Genomic DNA, 19,479 nt, shown 5'->3' on the forward strand with positions numbered 1-19,479 from the left:
CAATCTGCTATTGTACAAATCCCAATGCCTCAAACTTGCGCCTGAATCTCATCAACGACCCGTCCAAGAGTCCCATTACTCCAGCCATCGACTCGCTCACGATCACACTTCTCATACAAAGCACGTGCAAGTGCCGCAAGCTGAGCAACCTCCTTGGGACCAGCCTCTGCAGCTTGGATTTGGATCCAGCTGATGACACCAGAACGCGTGATCAGGGTAGTACTGCCACCGACCTGGGCGGCGCGGTACACGATGTGCAGGATCTTTCGTCGGGCTGCGGGGCCAAGGGTTGGGGACTGGTAGAGGGAAAGAATGCGCTCGAAGACATTGGCTCGTCGGTAAACCTCCATATCCTACATTCAATGTGTTAGCAATTGTGGGTTTGGAATATAAAACTGAAAAGGTAGAAACTTACAGCCTCGGTTCGGAGTGCCTTGATAAACAGATTCAGAAGCCAGTCGATCTCATCGAAATATCCGTCATCCAACTCAGGCTCGTGTAGGAGGATTTTGTCAACCCAGTATGTTGGGATCTTCTCGACTTCCCAAGATGGTGCCTTCTGCAGGAATTTGTTGACTTTGCCGTAGACCTTGTGGAGGGGATCCGTGAGAACCTCTAGGCAGTTTGCAGCGCACTCGCCAACGATCCAAGGAACGGGCTTCTCCATGCCAATGTTGTTGACTGTCTCCAGGAGCTCACCGGATAGAGTAAACACCGTGCGCCATTCAGCGTAGGTGGATTCCTTGAGTTTGGCCATGAAGCGAATAATGTTGGCGAAGGCCTGTCTTCGGATTTCTTCGTGCTGAGAACAAAGGCATAGCATCAACTCGGCGACGTGGCCCTGATCCACTGCTTCTGCAATGTCCTCTCTTTCCCATTTATTCAGGGCATTGTGGGTTGTGCCTTCGGTGGGCAGAGATCCAAAGATCTCATCGAGGTCAACGGTAGAGGCTTTGTTGGATGAACTAGGCACATTAGAGCCAGAGTCAATGTCCATCTTGTCCTCATCATCGACATTATCTGCCTCCTTCAGGGACTTCTTAAGAAGAGACTTGATTTTCTTAGTCTCGGTTGCTTCAACCAACGCATCCCGAGCAGCTTTGAGCACCTTGGTGCTCTCGCCCGCCTGCTTCAGATTACCCAGAAGACTTGCGACCCAGGCTCCAACGGCAGCCTCCATGGATGCATCACCGCTCTTGACGACAAATGGCCATTGCTCAACAATGGCAGCAACAAGCGCGCTAGTAGTTCTAGACGCATCCTCGGATAATGACTGTAGCAAATCCAAGTAGTGAACGGGCTTCTTAGCGACACGTGAGACACAGTTGTCAAAGAAGACCAGTTGTTGGTGCAAAGCATCAGCCTCGGAATTCTCAAGGCTGGACAAGACAGAGGCAAATGCGTGTGGGGAGCTTTGCAGAACAGAGTTATCAACCAGAACAGTCTTGAGCAGGGTAGAGATACGGCGCGAAGAGTCCTTGTCTGAGGTGTCCATGAGAACCTTGAGGATCGAGGTGAAGGGTGAATACTGCATGGATGCCGGCTTTTGCCACCAACGCAATGAAGCAGACTGTTGTGCGATCTGGAGGATGCTCTGAAGTTGGCTCAAAAGCGATTCGGAATCATCTGCGCTAACGTCTGGGGCTTCCAGGCGCTTGAGAACATCAACCAAGACTAGTGAGACGTCAAAGTTTTCCTCCAGAGCAATGTCTGGCATCACTTCATAGTAACAGGTTAGAAGTTCAGCAACCGCTTCTTGCTGGGTCAGGTCATCCTTTTCTGTTCGTCGGAAGAGAACAACGACATCCTTGACAGCGGGGCACCGGCGAGAGAACTCTGCCAGCAACTTGGCAGAAGCCTGGTTCCAGAATAGCTGGCCTTGGCCGTGATCCGCCTGGAAGATTTTGAGGACAGCCCGCAGTTTAGTGAATGCGAGAGTCAGAATTCGCACAGCGAACAGGGTGATAATCTCTGCATTCTGGTTGAGGCAGCGGGTCATAATCTTCTGACCGAGGGGGCGAGGGAGAATATTTTCAATAACGATAGAAACCGGCGGTGGCAGGATAGGCTGCTTATCCTTCCAGCCACAGTTTGCAGGTACAGGTAACTGCACAGTTGAGAAAAGGAAAGCGGACTCGGCCATCCACGAAGGGGTGGCCTTGGGGTCTGAAATAAACATAGTTTTCCTCGAGAAGTAATCGGCAACGAGCTCCGGTGCCACTCTGAAGATTGATACCAGCAGTTCAATCTGCAGACTATCCACATCAGGCCGAAGGCACTGAATAAGGAATGAAAGGGAGCCATTGCGCACGGGGACAGAATCCCGGTATTTGTCGACGTATATAGGGGAATCCAGGCCCAATTCAATGCATGCATCATCATCAACAGCTAAGGTCTCTGGGTCGGTTCCGACGGGATACCAGCCGGTCTCGGGGAGGAGAACGCCGAGTCCGGCAGTTTTGCACACATTCATCATGACTCGGTGGATCTCATTGGCGATGATAACACCTCCAGCATTAGGTTCGTCTGACTCGCGATCATAGCCATACAGCGTGACCAGTCGTTCGAGATTGTGTCTGTTGAAAAACTTGCTCTTCGATTTGCGAGACAGAGCGGAGTCTTGTACCACGTCTCTCTCGATAGCCTTGATAATTTCTAGTACAGTGTCCCGCGGATCTTTTCGGATGTATTCGAGGAAAGACCTGGTGATCTTGTGCTGTTCAATGATATCATTCTTCTCAGAGGCATGCTGAACTCTCAGGTTCGCTAGCAGGTATCGCTGAGCGTTGCGTCTGAGGGTCGACTTGTTGGACTCATCCTCTGAGATCTCCTGTGCTTTGTTGGGGGTCAAGAAGACCTCCAGTCGCTTAAAGGTAATGTACCGGCGAAGGTACAGCTGTCGTGCCACTGCTCCGCCGTCAAAGTCACGATCTCCGTAAGCAAACGGAGACATGGTGAGATCAAGTGTTCTTTAGACTTGGTTGCTGTCAGACCGCGGTTGAACAATCTCAGCTGATCTTTCTGCAGCAGATGCTTGCAAAGCGCGATTCCGAATTCCCGGAACTCCAGTTCCGACGAAATCGTCTTAAGGAAGATCGCAAGAACAGAAGGGACACTAGTCAATAAAGGCTCATTGTTATTGCTATCGCCAAATGACCAAGATTGGATGATGTCTGCAAAGCACACTGAGGTTTCATCCTCCTTCCCGGAGTTGGTGATTTGCTTATCGCAATACTCCTTGAGGACACGCAATTTCTCTGCTTTTTCGCTCTCTTTTTCTGTCTGTGCAATTGACAGCAGAAACTCTTTAAACTTGATTATACCTATCTTCTAGTCAGGTTTGGTGTAGCTTTGGGTGGCTTGCGATCTGCCTCACCTTGCTTTGCCAACGGGGCATTTTGCTGGACAGCCAACAGTCCACGCAATGAAGCAGCAGACTTGATATTGGATGTGACGGTCAGTTTCTCTGGCTTAGGATCATCGAGCTTTCTTCTCTTCGCCCGAGAGGGATGCTCTGTGATGTGCGACATGATTTGATGGGTTGGTGTTGTAACTTATTTTTTTTTTTATCGATGTTCCGATACCATCGACATTTCCAGCTCGTTGATTGGTCGAGGGCTCCCCGCCCGGTACAAAAGTGTGGATACACCGCCTCCTTCTGCCCGATGAATACCAGGGCGGTGTGCTATTAGCCTCCGATAAGTGGAGACATCATCTCCATCCTTCACTTTTGTACATATCTGGTCCATTTCTGTCCGTCCTTTACACGATATCCTCGAAATGATGGCTTAGACAGCCTGTCAGCAACATCCCTGTATGGGAATGGCACTTAATACTCTATTGACGGCGATATGAATGGCCCGGATACATACAACGGGCTTATCGGGGTCCTGCAGTGTTAACAAGCTAACAGTCTCTGTATTGTTGTGTCTAATGCTGATCATTATCAGATTCTACGGAGTATGCCATATGACTCTCGGACAATTAGCTTTTGGGGCGTGTACGGGTTTAACCCTTTAGAATTACTATAGTGTATAATCATGAAGAATCAATTAAATGGTTGGCTGCTTATACGGCCTTATACTGTCTTTTCAGATGTCATTGTAGATATCTTTTTAAAATGACTTTCCAAATGTCTGTTGTATATGTATGAACGCCATAAGAAGCACTTTTCAATATATACAACATAATATTTGGTAATGATGGCCCTATATTTATATTTTCAACTCTCACATTTTAACCCATCCTGACACCTAGCAAAGGGCTTCAATGGGCTATTTACACCATCTGATTCTTAGATCCCTTCCTTTCCATCCCAACTTCTTTGCCGCTTCACCTTCTTCTACTTCTTCTAGATATCCTCCCATCAAACCCATTGATTTACCTATCACTTCACTCTTCCAGTCATGGATCACACTAGAGATGTCATCAAAAGCCAAATGGCTGAGTTGAAGGACCTCATGAAGGATATCGCAGCCCTCAATACCGAGCTGAATAGCGCGGCTCCTCATAAACAGATTGAGTTGTGCTTAAAAATGATGGAAAAGACCTCCCAGATTAAGACTCTCAAGGAAGACACTCAGCGCAAGATTGACACAATGGACGTCCACCGCAAAAAGACTCTCGCTCACCAGCTTCGCGAAATTACAAAAGTCATAGGTTATGATTGACGCGAGTAATACCAAGAAGACCAAACCCTCCACTTCTGGCATTGCTGGCACTACACGCAAACGAAGAACCTGTAAGCTAGAAAACCATTTGGCATGCTTGCTACTCTGTGGAACCTACTGACATGACCAGATGGATTGCGATGGCCCTCATCTACCAGGACGCATTTCCCGAGTGTCAATCTCCCTCGTGGTCTAATTCCACTGCATTTTGATGGCTACCATTCCACCTCCCCGTAAAACAAACTATCCTACATTAGCTCTGGTTGACTTAGGAAGGGATCAAAGCAACATGTACCCCGGCCTGATAAGAAGTTTTTGTATATTTATAGTGAGATGGTCGATTATATATACTCTGCACTACTTAGGAAGGTTTAGTTTATTTACGACAAGGGCTTTTTGCTAGCAGGATGCCAGTATCATTTAGAATGCTTGGTGGTGAATGGAAGAACCAATAACATTCCCATCTAGATATCATACAAAAACTAGATCCAAAACAAGCAACTCCCATATTTTAAGCTAAATGATTCATGCAAAAGCACAACGGTAAAGAGATATAAGACACAAGAAAAAAAAAACTCATGATTGCAACCATGCCTGGTATATTGGAAAGACAAGAAAAATCAACCCCAAGTTCCACCACCGCCACCTCTGCCCTGCCGCCGCTGGGCAGAGATACGCCAATCGTCTTCGCCAGCAAAGCGGTTGTGCAGAGGTTGGATGCGTTCCGCCTTCTTACGCTTCGACAATCGATCCGTAGGTGCAACCTTGAAGAAAGTTGGCGCCGCCTCCACGAGCCATTTCGGCTCAATGGCAGTAGTACAGTGCATGTACTCCTTAGTCGTGAGGACCAAGGTGTGGTAGATAACGTGCTCGGCCGGTTTACCGAACATTGCGGAACTGGGGTGCATGTACACGGGCGTTCCTTCCACCAGGGTCTTGTATCCCTCCTGGGGGTCTTTGCGCGCTGCGTTGCGGAAGAAGCCGGTACACAGGGACTGTCGCACTTTCATGGTATCCCGGCCGCAAGAGACAATGCGGTGCTTGTAGCGGTTCATGATACCCATCAGCTGCTGGCGCACATCTTGGGCGCGCTTGATCTGTCGTGCTTGGATGAAGTTCTCGAAACACCAGGAGTTGTTAAAGCCTGCGTTCTTCCACCCATTGTATACATTGAGGAGGGTCAGATGATCGCCGTGCGGATCGTGGAATTTCGACTTCTTCTGGTCTGCTTGTTGCTGCTTTTCTTTCGGGCGGTAGAAGACAGACTGGATGGACAGCATGGCGACAATGCTAAGCATTTCATCGGAGCAGCCTGCATCCACAGATGCAATGAGCACCTTGGCAAGCGCAGGCTCCATGGGGAAATCAGCCATCTTTCGTCCGAGGCGAGTCAAAAGACCTTCATCGTCAAGCGCCGACAAGGCATATAGTTCTTCAAGTGCTGTCAACATGGTGTTGGTAGGCGGTGGGTCCATGAAATCGAAGTGGAGAAGGTCGTTGATACCCATTGCCTTGAGCATGAGAATGGTGTGTGAGAGGTTCTGACGCTGAATTTCGGGAATGGTTGTTGGAAGCATTTCAGACTGATAGGCAGCCTCCGTATACAATCGGAAACATTTTCCAGGCCCTGTTCTTCCGGCACGGCCGGCTCTTTGCTTGGCTTGCGCTTGAGAAATTGGGGTCACCACAAGAGAATCCATACCGAGCTTCGGATCGTAGGCGTTCTGCTTCACGAAACCGGGATCAATGACGTAGTAAATCTGATCAATTGTGATGGAGGTCTCTGCAATATTCGTTGCAATGACGACTTTACGTCCGCCTGGAGGTGCCGGATCGAAAATCCTACTCTGCATCTCGCTGGGTAGTGCAGAATAGACAGGTAGGATGACCAGCTCAGGGACAGTAGGCCCCAAAGCTTTCATTCGCTCGAATAAGATCTCACATGCTGTATCAATCTCTTCTTGTCCCGTTAAGAACACCAGAATGTCACCTTGCGGTTCTGTCAAATGAATTTGCATGACAGTGATAAGTGCAGCATCCAGATAATCGGATTCGGGCTCTTTAGAGTACATGACTTCGACAGGGAAAGTTCGGCCGGGAATGGAGAAAATGGGGCAACCGTGGAAATATTCGGAGAACTTTTCAGCGTCAAGTGTGGCGGAGGTGATGATCAATCTGAGGTCGGGTCGTCGTTTGACTGTCTTTTTCAACAATCCGAAGAGGATATCAGTTGCGATTGTCCGCTCGTGCGCTTCGTCAAGCATGATAACGGAGTATCTCTTGAGGTCTGGATCCAGAAGAATTTCTCTCTGAAGCATTCCATCGGTCATGTACTTGATCTTGGTGTCTGGGCTGGTACAATCCTCGAAACGGATGGTATATCCAACCTCTGCTCCAAGCTTGCAGCCAACTTCCTCAGCCACACGTTTAGCCACCGACATGGCAGCAACACGGCGAGGCTGGGTGCAACCAATGATTCCATTGTTTCCATATCCACCCTCGGCCAGGTATTGCGTCAACTGCGTGGTCTTTCCAGAGCCCGTATCTCCGACGACAATCATCATTTGATTGTCCTTCACTGCATCCAGCAATTGCTTCCGGAACTTGTAGACGGGCAGAGACTCGCGTTGTTGCTTCATGGACATAGTCGTCCGCTTTCCAAAGGACGTGTTCTTGCCCATCGTCACTCTCTTCCACTCTGGGACAGCTTCGTCCTGCTTGGGCTGCTGCGCACTCCGAAGATCAGCGGCAAACTTTCGCTCTTCTGGTGCAACCATGGGATCCTGCCATTGAGCATTTAGATCAACATTCGCCGCCTTTTCGGCCGCCTTGTCCTGTGCTTCCTGCTGCTTCAGCTCGCGTCTCTCCTTAGCAAGGTTGGTGCCTGCCATTGCAGAACGGTTCATTGAACCATCGGGAGCCTTGACAACACGAATAGGAGAAAGCTCGAGGGATTGTTTCGTCTGGCCAGCCAAGAAAGGAGGCTCCTCGTCTTTGACCTCAATGTCGATATCTTCCTCCTCTTCAAAAGTGCCTTCGCCGGTGAGCGTTGCGTTATATTCCTCGTCGATATCGGGATAGTCTGCTGCAGAGGCTACACCGGAGGCAATCAATTGTCTGATCTCCCACCGCTCTGGCGAAGTCATGCGCTTTCGGTTCCTCATTGGCCGACCTCCGGATCCTTCAATAACGGGCACATCGGAGCCGAGGCTGCCATACCTATCATCTGCGAATGCACCATCGAGACGTTCCATATTGGCACCAGAAGCAAGGCGCTTCTGGGGAACCAGATCCATGCCTGTCGCTTGATCCACCTCCTTCATGGACAGTCCGATGCGAGTACCTTCGATACTAGCGACTTTGACTTTGACTGGTTGTCCGCGCGAAACCAAATCTGAGGGGTGATTGACTCGCGCCCCTTCTTGCATTGCTGAAACGTGAACAAGACCATCCACCTTCCCCTTGACGCCCTTTAGATTCACAAAAGCACCAAAATCCTTCACACCCGTGACAGTTCCATCATAGATCTTAAACAGAACGGGGTGGTCATCTAGCTCGACAGGTGGAGGACGGCGGAAATCATCATCCTCGTCACGATCACGGTGTCTCCGACGGTCACCATGGCCATTGCGACGGCTGTCTTCCCGGTTGTTGTATTTTCCAATTGATCTGCCGAACTCGTCCACGAGGTCATCATTTTTGCTATAACGCTGGGCACTTCGAGACCTTGATCGCGAGCGGTATTTGTCTCTGCGCCGTCCACGGTCGTAATCGTTGTGCTCGGGGCTCCGGCTCCGCTTCCTCGTTCCACGGTCGTTTCTCGATGTATGTGGTTTGTTCTCCTTCGGTTTTCCTGCCAAGCCCTCAAGCATGGCGAAAGTGTCGTCCATCGCACCTGCTTGTGCGTCGGCCTCGTCTGCCGCTTGGCGATCTGTGTAGTCTTCTTCCGCCCAGCGCTTCTCCGTATCGGGGACCGCAAGGCCTTTGAACACGCGAGACTTTTGCTCTAAAGCATCAAGCAAAGCCATATCGTCGTTGGCATCAGAAGTTCCCTTGTCATTCTCTGCTTTCTTTCCCTTGTACTTGGGGTGCATCGTGAGCACCATGCGGTCGACACTCTCCAAGAGACTTTGGGGGAATTCGCCGCCCATGTCGTCAAAAAATTTCTTGAAATCGGAAAACTTGCCGTTGCATTTGAGGTGCTGATCGATCACGAACTCTGCGAGGGTCTTGTCGGCGATTCCCAGGTGATTCTCGAACTCGTTCGTCACGCGCGAGACGAGCGAGAACAGCTCCAGAGACTCGAGGTCATCCATGATGGGCGGTGGGACAAAAGATATCCGACCAGATAAAAGATAGAGCCAGCAAAGCTGGAGAAGTGACGTTTAAATTGGCGAGCGCGCAAAACACTGCTACTCTGTAGCTCTTCCCTCGCGGTTCGGGATCTTGAAGGCGGAAAATTAGTGCAGCCGAAGTTGCCACCGATAAGATAAGCCGGTATGCACTTTTATTAGCAGCTGGAAAACAGTCAAGTGCGACTTCATCAATTTATGGGGACAATATAATATAGTAAATGTCGGAGATCTTCAAACATATTGCATCAAAATGTGAATGCAAGCCGAAAGATACGCACAATAGAGGAAAGAAGTAAGAGTAAAATAAGTCTGAAGGTATTAGGTATTGGAGATCGGTTTTATACATCTAATATACATATTTCTTGTTGTACATATTCATCACTCTTTGGGGACTTCTGTGTCATAGTACGACTCCTTAGAGTCAGACTCCGAGTCTTCCAAGTCCGGGGATGCACCCTCTTGCTCCCCCTCCGCGTCTGGTGAGGACTCATATAATGAGAGATCAGCGTCGGACGACTCACCCTCTGCAGCCTCCCCAACCTCCGAAGCAGCTTCTTCGGAGAGATTTATTTCCATCTGCTCTCCTTCACCAGATGGTTGCATCCAGTCTCCAGCAACTCCCATGCGTTCCTGCTCCAACAGCTGTTTCTGCAAGGCAATCTGGCGCTTCAGAGAAGCACCCTTCCGCAACCTCTTGTTGGCGGAGAATTCAGTCAATGCTCGAACCATCCGCTCCTCAACAAGTTCCTTGACATGGCTTGCCAGAGTTCGGTCAGTGAAGACACCGCCGAATCGGAAACTGAGCCACAGGTACAAGATGACTGCCCTATGAAGGCTCTCCAGATCATGCAAATAGTCGTTGCTGCCAGAAACGGGCTGCTCGATGACTTCCAGGTTGAGATAGGCGATGTCCAACAGTCGCCCTTCATGATGTTCGGCTACACAATCCGCCATAGCACCGGTAACATCACGCGCACCTGAACTTTTACGGTCCATTGGAGAAACCATGAACTTTAACTGGTCTTCAAACGGCAGTCCTTTAACAGTGTCGATAATTTCGGCGTTTTCCAACTGACTGCTAGGATCACACAAGAAGAACAAAGGGTTGACCTTGGCAATATCCAAGACCCGCTTGATCAGATATTCGAAAGGTACGCCTGGTGGGAAGTAGGCAGCGAATTTCCGGAAAACAGATTCTGGGGGGAAGATGCCTGCCGCACTCAGCGGTGGGGGTTCCAACTTCAGGGCTTGCTGAATATACGGAAGGTCAACCTCTTCGAGACAGGAGATCAGCCCCACGTTAGGCTCCTCATTTGTGCTTCCCGTGGCATTGGCTGGGCGATATCGACCAGCACGTCCACCAATTTGTTTAATCTCGGGGACAGTAAGCCGTTGAAGTCCAGTCGGGACACGCTTTACGAGGGTGTCAAAAATAACACGTTTGCAGCTCCTATTGTTGGTTAGTATGGAGTACAGATATAAACGGGGAGTGTAGAACTCACAGGTTAAGACCCATGCCAATCGCGTCACTCGCCACGAGAAAGTCATAGTCATTATCTGGGTCATTGAATAAATTTGCCTGTTGGGTCCGAATCTCTGCTGGCAGACCACCATAAACGATGGCTGCGCGTCTGCCGGTGGTCTTCTCAATGTCTGCCTTCATGGCGTGTATACCTTTCCGGGAGAAGACGACTATACAGTCACCCTTTTCAAGGCTATTAAGATTACCCTTCAGACTGTGCGGCATCACCTCCAAGGCGTTCAGACGTTCGTAGCGGTGGACCTCCAAATTATCTCCCGTAAGTGCACATAGCTCCCGAATCAACGGTATAGCGCGGGTTTCACCGCACAGGTGCAGTTCGGCTACCTGAGCACCGAGGAACGCTCGAGTCCATGCCCATCCTCTTGACGAGTTAGCAATCATTTGGATCTCATCGATCACGCCAACATCGTATTCCTGCCCCAGGCTAACCATTTCCACGGTATTGCTGGTAATGCGCGGCACCTGATCATCGTCGGGAAATTTGACATCATCACCAGTGACGAGACTGCATGGAACCCCATCTGCCTTGAATCGATGATATACTTCTTGCGCGAGCAATCTTAGCGGACCTGCGTAGAATCCATTCTTGCTTTTCGCCAGCCGCTGTAGTGCATGGTAGGTTTTTCCGGAATTCGTCGGCCCGACATGGAGATGGATTGTTCGCTGCATCGATCGTGCGCGCGGATACCACTCGGCTGGCCATCGAAGGTCGGCCACTTCTTGCTGTGCTTCTAAGATGGGTGCTGAGAACCTGGCGGTGATGTTTTCCGAATACTGCATGTATTCCATCTCCTCCCGCAGGCCCTGAATTCCGGAGGCCAGGTAGGCCTTTTGCAGCGCTACCTTTGTTTGCCGAAGGGGTCCCCATTGTGCAGATGCCTTCTTATCATCTGATTTGCAGGCATTTTTTATTTGGCGCTCGAATTGGGTCCATCCTTCTAGTGAGTCGCCTGATTTATTCAACTTGTTGTATACATCGCGCAGGGTCGCATCCACCAATTCGTTGAAATCTCGTGCGGCCGCAATATCCTGTCGGGTGGACCTTGCGGCCGAACCTCCTCCATGTGATTTTCCTTTTTTTGTGTCTTTCCTGTCTGTGGAGATCTCGGGTTTGACCTTTCTCGAGCGTTGTAGAATCGAGGTTGTGGCGAAGGATCGTACAGCGAAACGAGCCAAAGGTCGCAAGGTGAGGGAGCGACTAACGCCAGTCCATGGCTGCATTCCTAGACGACGGGGGCTCCAATCCCGTAGAGAGGAACAATTCGAGAACAAAGAAAGTCCGTAACAAAGAGAAAGGGTAGATTAAAGAACAAGGGACATAAGGAGAGAAACCAAAAAGTTCCCTTATCGACTTGATCCACTTTAAAGCTCCAATGGTGGGGAAAACCATCTTCCCTTCATATACCTCAGACGGCCACCTCTCCTCCTCCTTGAACTAAACCTCTATTCAATCTTCCTTACTTTCTTTCTGCTTTTCTTTTTGTGCTCTTACATTTCTGTTCCAGACTTCACCCTAAAGCCCCAAGCTGTGGGCTGCCCGCCATCATGGGCTCCTCGATAATTAACATTCAACGCGACTGTGGGTGACTGCTTCTACTACTTCTTGCAAGAACCCCTGGCTGACCTGATACTGTCTGTAATAGTTATACTGAACACAATCCGCAATACCGGTGGCCATGAGGTGAGCCCGACCCCTCCAATCAACCCCTCTACCGCGGATACTGACGGCAACCCTCCCCTTAATAGTGGAAAGTTCTGGTGGTCGATGAGACCAGCAAGAAATTGGTCGACGGCGCTGTGAAGGAGGAGGAAATTCTCAATCTCAATGTTTCCAGTGAGCTCGTCTTGTTCTTTGCGACTCAAGCGATCTCACTAATCACCACCACACCACAGACGTCGAGCAGATCGAACATCGACGACCGTCCAATCCCGATATGGACGCGTTGTACATATTGTCCCCGGAATCGTACGTGGTCGACTGTCTGATGGCAGATTTCGAGGTGGGCCGATACAGAAAGGCATTCTTGGTGTGGACTTCATGTTAGTGGGCTGGTGAACCCGAAGCCATCACGACGTCATTTCGCTCACACAGCTTATAGCCCTCGACCCGCAGCTGCGATCTCGACTTGACCGGTCCCAAATGGCGCGCGAGCGCATTGCAGACTTTTACACTATGAACATCAATTTCTACCCCAGAGAATCCCGCTTGATCACATTCCGGGACCCGTGGAGCTTCCCGATGCTCTTCCACCCGGCTTGCAATAACTTGATTCGGCGCCATTTAGAAGAATTGGCCCAGAAGGCAAGATATACCCTCCAAGTATTCCAATTGAGCTTGCTGACATTGAATCAAGATCGTCTCTCTTTGCGCTTCTCTGGGTGAATACCCCGTGATTCGGTACTATCGGCCCCGGTCTCCGACTCACGAAGCCGGAGTTATGTGCTCTCACTTGGCGCGTTTCATTCAAAATGAATTGGACCAGTTTGCGCAGTATCAGCGTGACTTCCCGCCCCAAACAAACCGCCCCCGAGGCGTCCTACTCGTAGTAGACCGTTCCATGGATTTGTTCGCGCCCCTCATTCACGAGTTTACATACCAAGCCATGGTCCATGATCTTCTTCCTGTCACAGATGGAGACAAAGTCACCTATAAGACAGTTTTAAACAAGGGCAACAAAAATGAGGAGGTTAAGGAGATGGAGATTGGCGAGAATGACCGAGTCTGGGTGGACTACCGCCATATGCATATGAAGGATGTGCTTGGAAAACTGGGCGAGGACTTTGCCAAATTCCGAGCAGCAAACCCTCAGTTTGCAGACGAGTGAGTTTCAACGGGCCACCCCCATACTAGAGTCGGAATACTAACTAGGGCCTTTTTTTCAGTAACGACAAATCTAACGTGAACACCATCAAGGATATGTTGGGCGGACTAACAGAATTCCAACAAGGTAAGGACGCCTACACGCTGCACCTCAATATGGCAGAAGAGTGTATGAACTACTTCCAGTCCCGCAAACTCTTGGAAGTGAGCTCTACCGAGCAGTCATTCGCCACAGGTCTGGATGAGAACTACAAAAAGGCAAAGAACCTCGCAGCGCAACTCGTACAGCTCCTCGATGACGACTCAGTCGTACATCCAGATCGGCTTCGACTGATACTTCTGTATATCATGTATCGTGGTGGATTGCTAGGTGGTGACATTCGCAAACTCATGGCGCATGCTGGACTCCCACCACAAGACGGCGGGGTGATTGCCAACCTCGAACTCCTTGGAGTTCGTGTCGAGAAACCTCTAAAGGATGAAAAGCCACCAGTGCAACCTCTTTTCAACCGACGAAACCCACCACCCGAATCAGAGGAACTCAGCCTAAACCGGTACGAGCTAGCTATCAAGCAGATGCTCGAAGACCAGCTTCAGGGCAATCTGGACCCGACTACTTTCCCCTTCACACGTCCGCACACCGAAACGGACGGCGCTATAGTTGCCCAAGAAATGCAGTCACAGCAAGCCTCTTTGCGCAGCGCAAAACCGACCTGGGCACGCACAAGATCCGTCGACCAGCCTCGACAGCGCATAATCGTCTTTATGGCCGGTGGTGCCACCTACGGCGAGTCACGGGCCTGTCACGAAATCTCAGCGGCATACAACCGGGACGTCTACCTTGCCACAACTCACATGTTGACCCCGGGTCTCTTCCTTCGCCAGGTAGGGGACCTTGGTATTGACCGGCGTCGTCTCGACCTCCCATACGAGCGCCCCAAACCCACTGCCCCGGCCCATCTCTTCGAGCGCGAGGCCCCTCCAGCTCCCACTCCCCCACCACAGAAGAAGCCAGTCTCAACAGCGCACCTCAACCCGCCAGCTCCGCCCGAGGCACTGATGGCTGGTATGTCAATAAACGGAAACGGAAGCGGAAGCAGCCCTGCCTCATCTGGCAGCGGGAAGCACGACAAGAAGGACAAGAAAGATAAGGACAAGAAAGACAAGGACAAGAAGGAGAAGAAGGAGAAAAAATACCGTTTCTTCAAGTAGCATTCGCCATTTCTATTTCTCTTGATCCCACGCTGTTTTCTGTGTCCTGCTGTCCCCGTCCAGCGCTTTTGTGATACCATTCTTTTCCTTGTCTTTCTGTTGGTCTGGTCTGGTCCCTAGCATTCAAGGCGCTATTGTCAGCGGTTTTTTTTTTCATTTATTCCCCAAGATGAGTCCTATAAAGACTCAATTCATGGGAATGTATTCATTGTACTACAGTTTATGTTAGGTAGAATCTGGACACCAGTTTCAATTTACAATGCCAACGGTAAATATTCAAGCACTCAAACAGAAACAAATTGTATATCTCTATTTGAAACGGATATCCACATAAATTTGATTATATTCTAGAATATAACTAAAACATGCCTATCTTTTATAAGAAGGGGCTACAAGTCTGTAACACACTCTATGAGAGTAAGTCCTGCGACAGTGGCTTCTACACCCATCAAATATCGAGGGTTATACATAGACAAGTCTCTTGCGCAGAATAATTATGCTTTTTTTTTAACAACCTTCATGTACATCTAAAAAGAGAGACCAAAAAACATGACAAGGCCGCATAAGTGACTAGATATTCTTGGAACAAATAAAACAACAAATAGGGGTATCACCGAACACAAAATCAAGACCAAAAAAGAACAATTGAAGCATATCCATCCATAAAAGCCCACCACCTAAACCCCCTCCCCAAGATACTTCAAAACCTCATCATTCTGATAAAAAGCCTTCCTTATCCTCTCCGCCCTCTTCTTATCCTCCGCGATCTTATCCCGCGCCTGCTTAGCATTAAGCTTCTGCACCTTCACCGGCGCAGGTCTAGGCGGCAACGGATCTCCATCCCGATCAAGGCCCGTCCCCAGTCCAGCCGTACCATGTTTAGCACGGGGTTTGATAGGTTCACGAATTCCCTCACGACCCGATGCACCGAGCCCAAGTCTGCTATCAGGATCCCAGCCGTAGGTGGAGAGGTATCGGAGACCTGAGCGCGTGCGGTCAAGGTGGGATGGCGGGTGTGAGTGAGTGAGACAGATCTGGTGCGCGAGGGAGGCTTCGTGGGGACGTAGTTCTTTGTCTGTTGCATTTTCTGTAGCTCTGGGGACAGGTAGTTTGCACACTTCGCAGTATTCTGTCGCAGGGGTTGGCGCGGGTGCGGGCTCTGTGGGTGGAGGCGGGGGGATTATGTCTTGAGTTGGTGGCGCGGAGTGTGTGCGGATTGGTGGTGAGGGTGCGCGCTGGGTTGGTGTGCTCGGTGATGTACTTGCGGCTGGTTGGCTCATCACAATAGAGAGGTATTTGTCTGCGATGCTGGTGCCGGAGGAAGAGGAGGGAGTTGGGGCTGTTGTAGTATCCAGATCGGAGGAGCGCACGAACTGCACGCGTTTTCGGCGGATGCCAGAGCTGAAGGGGCGTTGTTGCTCCGGTGGGAGGAAATAATCTTCGTCCTCGGAGGCCATGGTTGAGAATTGTAGAGCTGTGAAGGCGAGAAAAGGAAGAAGAGCGAAAGAAGATTGGGGGGGCGGAGCGGAATTAAAATGGTGGCGATAAGAGATAAGCGGAGATGCGGACGTGTACGTTGGAGAAATCCCTTTGGACACACACCTGTCCTTTCTCTTCACATCTTCACATCTCAATTAAATATGCCCATCCCCATCATTGCCCAGGGTCTCCGGGATGGCGTCTCGTCCATCCCGTATGCCTGGACAGTCCTCCGCATAGCACCATGGGTGCTAGCCCTGGCGGCACTGAAATACTATTTCGAAGGAGCCCGCAACGGCTCCGAGCGAATGATGCGATCAAAAGTCATAATGGTGACGGTAAGACACCCATCAAGCATCGTCCAACCATCCAATTAGCCAAATCTAACAAACATCAAACCCATCAGGGCGGAACGTCCGGAATAGGCGCAGAAGTCGTCCGCGAGCTTGCAACTCGCGGCGCCCAAGTAATCCTCCTAACCCGCCAACCACCCTCAGACCTCTTCCTCTCCGAATACATCGACGACCTACGCACCAGCACGAAAAATCCCCTCATCTACGCCGAACAAGTCGACCTCTCCTCCCTGCACTCCATCCGCACCTTCGCAACAAAATGGATCGACAACATCCCACCCCGTCGACTAGACGGCATAATCCTCGCGGGCGGCATAGCTGAGCCCTCGGCACCGCGCACCCTAACAATCGACGGCATCGACCAAGAATGGCAAACAAACTACCTGGCCAACTTCCACCTCCTCAGCATCCTCAGCCCAGCACTGCGCGCCCAGCCCGCACACCGGGACGTACGCGTGATCTTCACAACATGCTCTAGCTACATCGGCGGCAACTTCAGCAATCTGGAGTCGGTAGCACGCGGGAAACAAAAGGTTGTCACGAAACGGACGAAGACTTCCCCGGCTCTGTACGAACAGCCGAAGGGCGTGTACGCGCTCAGCAAGCTTGCATTGACTATCTTCGCGCACTCGTTCCAGCGGCATTTGAATTCCTACGAGCGGCCGGATAGTCTGCCGCCTTGCACGCGGGTTATCGTTGTTGATCCTGGTCTGACGCGGACTCCGGGGATGCGGCGGTGGTTGACTGGTGGGTCGTTGTGGGGTCTTTTGTTGTACTTGATTACCTGGCCTATTTGGTGGTTGGTGTTCAAGTCGCCTACGCAGGGTGCGCAGAGTATTCTGTATGCGGCTATGGAGCAGCAATATGGACGGGGTGCGGGTGGATGGTTGATTAAGGAATGTCGGGAGATGGATTATGCGCGGGCTGATGTGCGGAATGATGAGGTTGGGAAGAAGCTTTGGGAGTTTAGTGGGAAGATGGTTGAAGAGGCGGAGAAGGAGAGTGCTATTATGAGGGCTTTCGAGAAGAAGGAGGTTAAGATTGAGAAGCAGAAGGTTGAGGATGAGAAGGTTAAGAAGGAGGCTGCTGAGAAGAAGGGAAAGAAGACTGAGGGATCGAGGAGGAGTCGGAAGGGTCAGAAATAAGAGAAGATATGTGTATGTGTATATCTATTTTTTTTTTTGGTATGTAGGTATGGGCATGATATTATTATATAGATGGAGTTAAGGGCTAAAACTCTGCGATAAAAGAGAAGACAAGCTCAAAATTATAGACCAAGCATGACAAAAAAAGGAAATTCGTTTCATGTATTCTACCAACTAAATCCAGGGTTTCAGGATTTCTATATCAACAAAGGCAAGATCCATTACAAGCCTCAAACAAGATCACATCACTCGAAGTAAATTTACTTCTTGAGCTGAGCGAGCAACTCAGCAGGGGGCTCCTGACGGTAACCCTGGGGGTTGTTCTTAGTCCAGAGCCAGAGATCCTCGCAAGCCTGCTCGAGGGTACGCTCAGCCTTCCATCCGAGCTCGGTGTTAGCGCGGGTAGGGTTAGCAGTGAGGTTGAGGACATCTCCAGCACGACGGGGAGCAACCTCGTAGGGCTGGTCCTTTCCGACGGCGTTGGAGAAGGCGCGGACCATCTCGTAGACGGTGCTGCCCTTTCCGGTACCCAAGTTCCAGGCGCGGACACCGGGGTTGTTGGCGCGGAGGTACTTCAGAGCCTTGAGGTGGCCGTCTGCGAGATCCAGAATGTGGATGTAATCGCGGATGGCAGTTCCGTCGTGGGAAGCGTAGTCTAGGGGGAAATGTTAGATTGGGGCTTTTGCTAATGGGGAGGATACGGTGAGGGGGTGGGGGTTGCATACCATCACCGAAGACCATCAACTTCTCGCGCTTGCCAGTAGCAACCTGGGCAAGAAGAGGGAGAAGGTTGTAGGGGACACCCTGGGGGTCCTCGCCCATAATACCGCTGGGGTGGGCACCGGCGGGGTTGAAGTAGCGGAGCAGAGCACCGTTCCACTTCTTGGCCTCGGCCTCATTGCCGGCCTTGATGGCGTTGTTGCGCTGGGCATTGATCAGGTCGGTGATGGCGTTCTCGACGGCGAACTTGGTGTTGCCGTAGGGGTTGGTGGGGCCCAGAGGGCAGTCCTCGGGGATGGGGATCATGTTGGGGAAGCGGGTGGCATCACCGTAAACGGTGGCGGAGCTGGAGAAGACGATGTTGGTGACATTGTTCTTGACCATGGAGCGCAAGAGGTTGATGGTGCCGTAGACGTTGACCAGGTAGTAGTCCAGGGGCTTCTCGCCAGACTCGCCAACAGCCTAGAATAGGACAATTAGATTAGCCATTGGGTTATACGATAGGGGTTATTTTTTCCTCCTCTTCTCATCGTATACATACCTTCAGGGCAGCGAAGTGGATAACGCTGTCAATGTCGGGGTGGGCCTCGAACACCTGGTCGAAGCTGTTCTCCACGGTGACATCGAGCTCGTAGAACTCGGGCTTTGTGCCACAGATAAGCTCAATGCGGTTGAGAGCTTCACGGGAAGAGTTGTACAGGTTGTCAACAACGACGACCTTGTAACCAGCCTCGAGAAGGGCGAGGGTGGTGAACGAGCCAATGTAGCCCGTGCCACTAGCGGGGCGTTAGTTTCCAATGTAAGCTAAAGAGGTAATTCAACCACTTACCCAGCAACAAGAACTGAACCAGCAGACATGATTGAAATTCCGGGTAATAATTAATAGGAAGACGGTAAAACACGAAGAGTCCGGAGTAAAAAGCGGACGAGGGCTTTTTAAGGGGAAATTGGAGGTGGGGGGACCTGGGCCGTCTCCCCACGTGGATATGCGATGATGCGGCCAGGTTTGACGTTGGGTGTTTTTGTTATTTGTTTTAGTTTAGGATTAATTTCCCAAATATCCATTAATCTACGCATTTGTACCTCTTATAATTTCCTTTTCTGCTCCTATTTGAGGTATATTAGACTCTTGATTATTGATGCGGACATTATATACTCGATGTGTTCTGACCGGGGAAGTG

General features: G+C 50.5%; 8 protein-coding genes across 8 annotated transcripts; 3 read left to right on the plus strand and 5 right to left on the minus strand.

Annotated features, from left to right (window-relative positions):
* Positions 1-29: 29 nt before the first annotated feature.
* On the minus strand, positions 30-3,530 carry N7487_007434 (NPA1/URB1 family protein; the record flags this gene model as incomplete). The annotated part of the gene is made up of 4 exons (XM_056875164.1): positions 30-353; positions 416-2,820; positions 2,883-3,323; positions 3,377-3,530. 4 exons carry the CDS (start codon positions 3,528-3,530, stop codon positions 30-32), a joined length of 3,324 nt encoding a protein of 1,107 aa, XP_056727352.1.
* Positions 3,531-4,406: 876 nt separating this feature from the next.
* On the plus strand, positions 4,407-4,670 carry N7487_007435 (uncharacterized protein; the record flags this gene model as incomplete). The annotated part of the gene is made up of 1 exon (XM_056875165.1): positions 4,407-4,670. The coding sequence occupies one exon, from the start codon at positions 4,407-4,409 to the stop codon at positions 4,668-4,670; it is 264 nt and encodes an 87-aa protein (XP_056727353.1).
* Positions 4,671-5,290: 620 nt separating this feature from the next.
* N7487_007436 (uncharacterized protein) lies at positions 5,291-8,986 on the minus strand (the record flags this gene model as incomplete). The annotated part of the gene is made up of 1 exon (XM_056875166.1): positions 5,291-8,986. The coding sequence occupies one exon, from the start codon at positions 8,984-8,986 to the stop codon at positions 5,291-5,293; it is 3,696 nt and encodes a 1,231-aa protein (XP_056727354.1).
* A 417-nt stretch (positions 8,987-9,403) lies between these two features.
* N7487_007437 (ATP-dependent RNA helicase SUV3) lies at positions 9,404-11,789 on the minus strand (the record flags this gene model as incomplete). The annotated part of the gene is made up of 2 exons (XM_056875167.1): positions 9,404-10,475; positions 10,528-11,789. 2 exons carry the CDS (start codon positions 11,787-11,789, stop codon positions 9,404-9,406), a joined length of 2,334 nt encoding a protein of 777 aa, XP_056727355.1.
* Positions 11,790-12,113: 324 nt separating this feature from the next.
* Positions 12,114-14,601, plus strand: N7487_007438 (Sec1 family protein; the record flags this gene model as incomplete). The annotated part of the gene is made up of 7 exons (XM_056875168.1): positions 12,114-12,147; positions 12,212-12,249; positions 12,315-12,402; positions 12,462-12,608; positions 12,668-12,888; positions 12,923-13,389; positions 13,452-14,601. The coding sequence occupies 7 exons, from the start codon at positions 12,114-12,116 to the stop codon at positions 14,599-14,601; spliced, it is 2,145 nt and encodes a 714-aa protein (XP_056727356.1).
* Positions 14,602-15,278: 677 nt separating this feature from the next.
* N7487_007439 (putative G-patch domain protein) lies at positions 15,279-16,058 on the minus strand (the record flags this gene model as incomplete). Its single annotated transcript, XM_056875169.1, has 1 exon — positions 15,279-16,058. The coding sequence occupies one exon, from the start codon at positions 16,056-16,058 to the stop codon at positions 15,279-15,281; it is 780 nt and encodes a 259-aa protein (XP_056727357.1).
* A 169-nt stretch (positions 16,059-16,227) lies between these two features.
* On the plus strand, positions 16,228-17,578 carry N7487_007440 (putative oxidoreductase; the record flags this gene model as incomplete). Its single annotated transcript, XM_056875170.1, has 2 exons — positions 16,228-16,418; positions 16,487-17,578. The coding sequence occupies exons 1-2, from the start codon at positions 16,242-16,244 to the stop codon at positions 17,576-17,578; spliced, it is 1,269 nt and encodes a 422-aa protein (XP_056727358.1). The 5' UTR covers positions 16,228-16,241.
* Positions 17,579-17,725: 147 nt separating this feature from the next.
* On the minus strand, positions 17,726-19,201 carry N7487_007441 (NAD-dependent epimerase/dehydratase family protein). Its single transcript, XM_056875171.1, has 4 exons — positions 19,128-19,201; positions 18,840-19,074; positions 18,304-18,760; positions 17,726-18,233 (listed from the first exon to the last, which is right to left on the minus strand). The coding sequence occupies exons 1-4, from the start codon at positions 19,154-19,156 to the stop codon at positions 17,839-17,841; spliced, it is 1,116 nt and encodes a 371-aa protein (XP_056727359.1). The 5' UTR covers positions 19,157-19,201; the 3' UTR covers positions 17,726-17,838.
* Between the last annotated feature and the right edge of the window lie 278 nt (positions 19,202-19,479).

This window comes from Penicillium crustosum (genome assembly GCF_028827405.1).
Source record: "Penicillium crustosum strain IBT 35664 chromosome Unknown utg000003l_segment0_segment0, whole genome shotgun sequence".
NCBI classification, from domain to species: domain Eukaryota; kingdom Fungi; phylum Ascomycota; class Eurotiomycetes; order Eurotiales; family Aspergillaceae; genus Penicillium; species Penicillium crustosum.

Coding starts and splice junctions, on each gene's coding strand:
- N7487_007441 (XM_056875171.1), bottom strand. CDS start 19,156: ATGTCTGCTGGTTCAGTTCTTGTTGCTGG. Junction 18,761..18,839: donor TCCACTTCGCTGCCCTGAAG/GTATGTATACGA, acceptor GTCCTATTCTAG/GCTGTTGGCGAGTCTGGCGA. Junction 18,234..18,303: donor GTTGATGGTCTTCGGTGATG/GTATGCAACCCC, acceptor ATTTCCCCCTAG/ACTACGCTTCCCACGACGGA.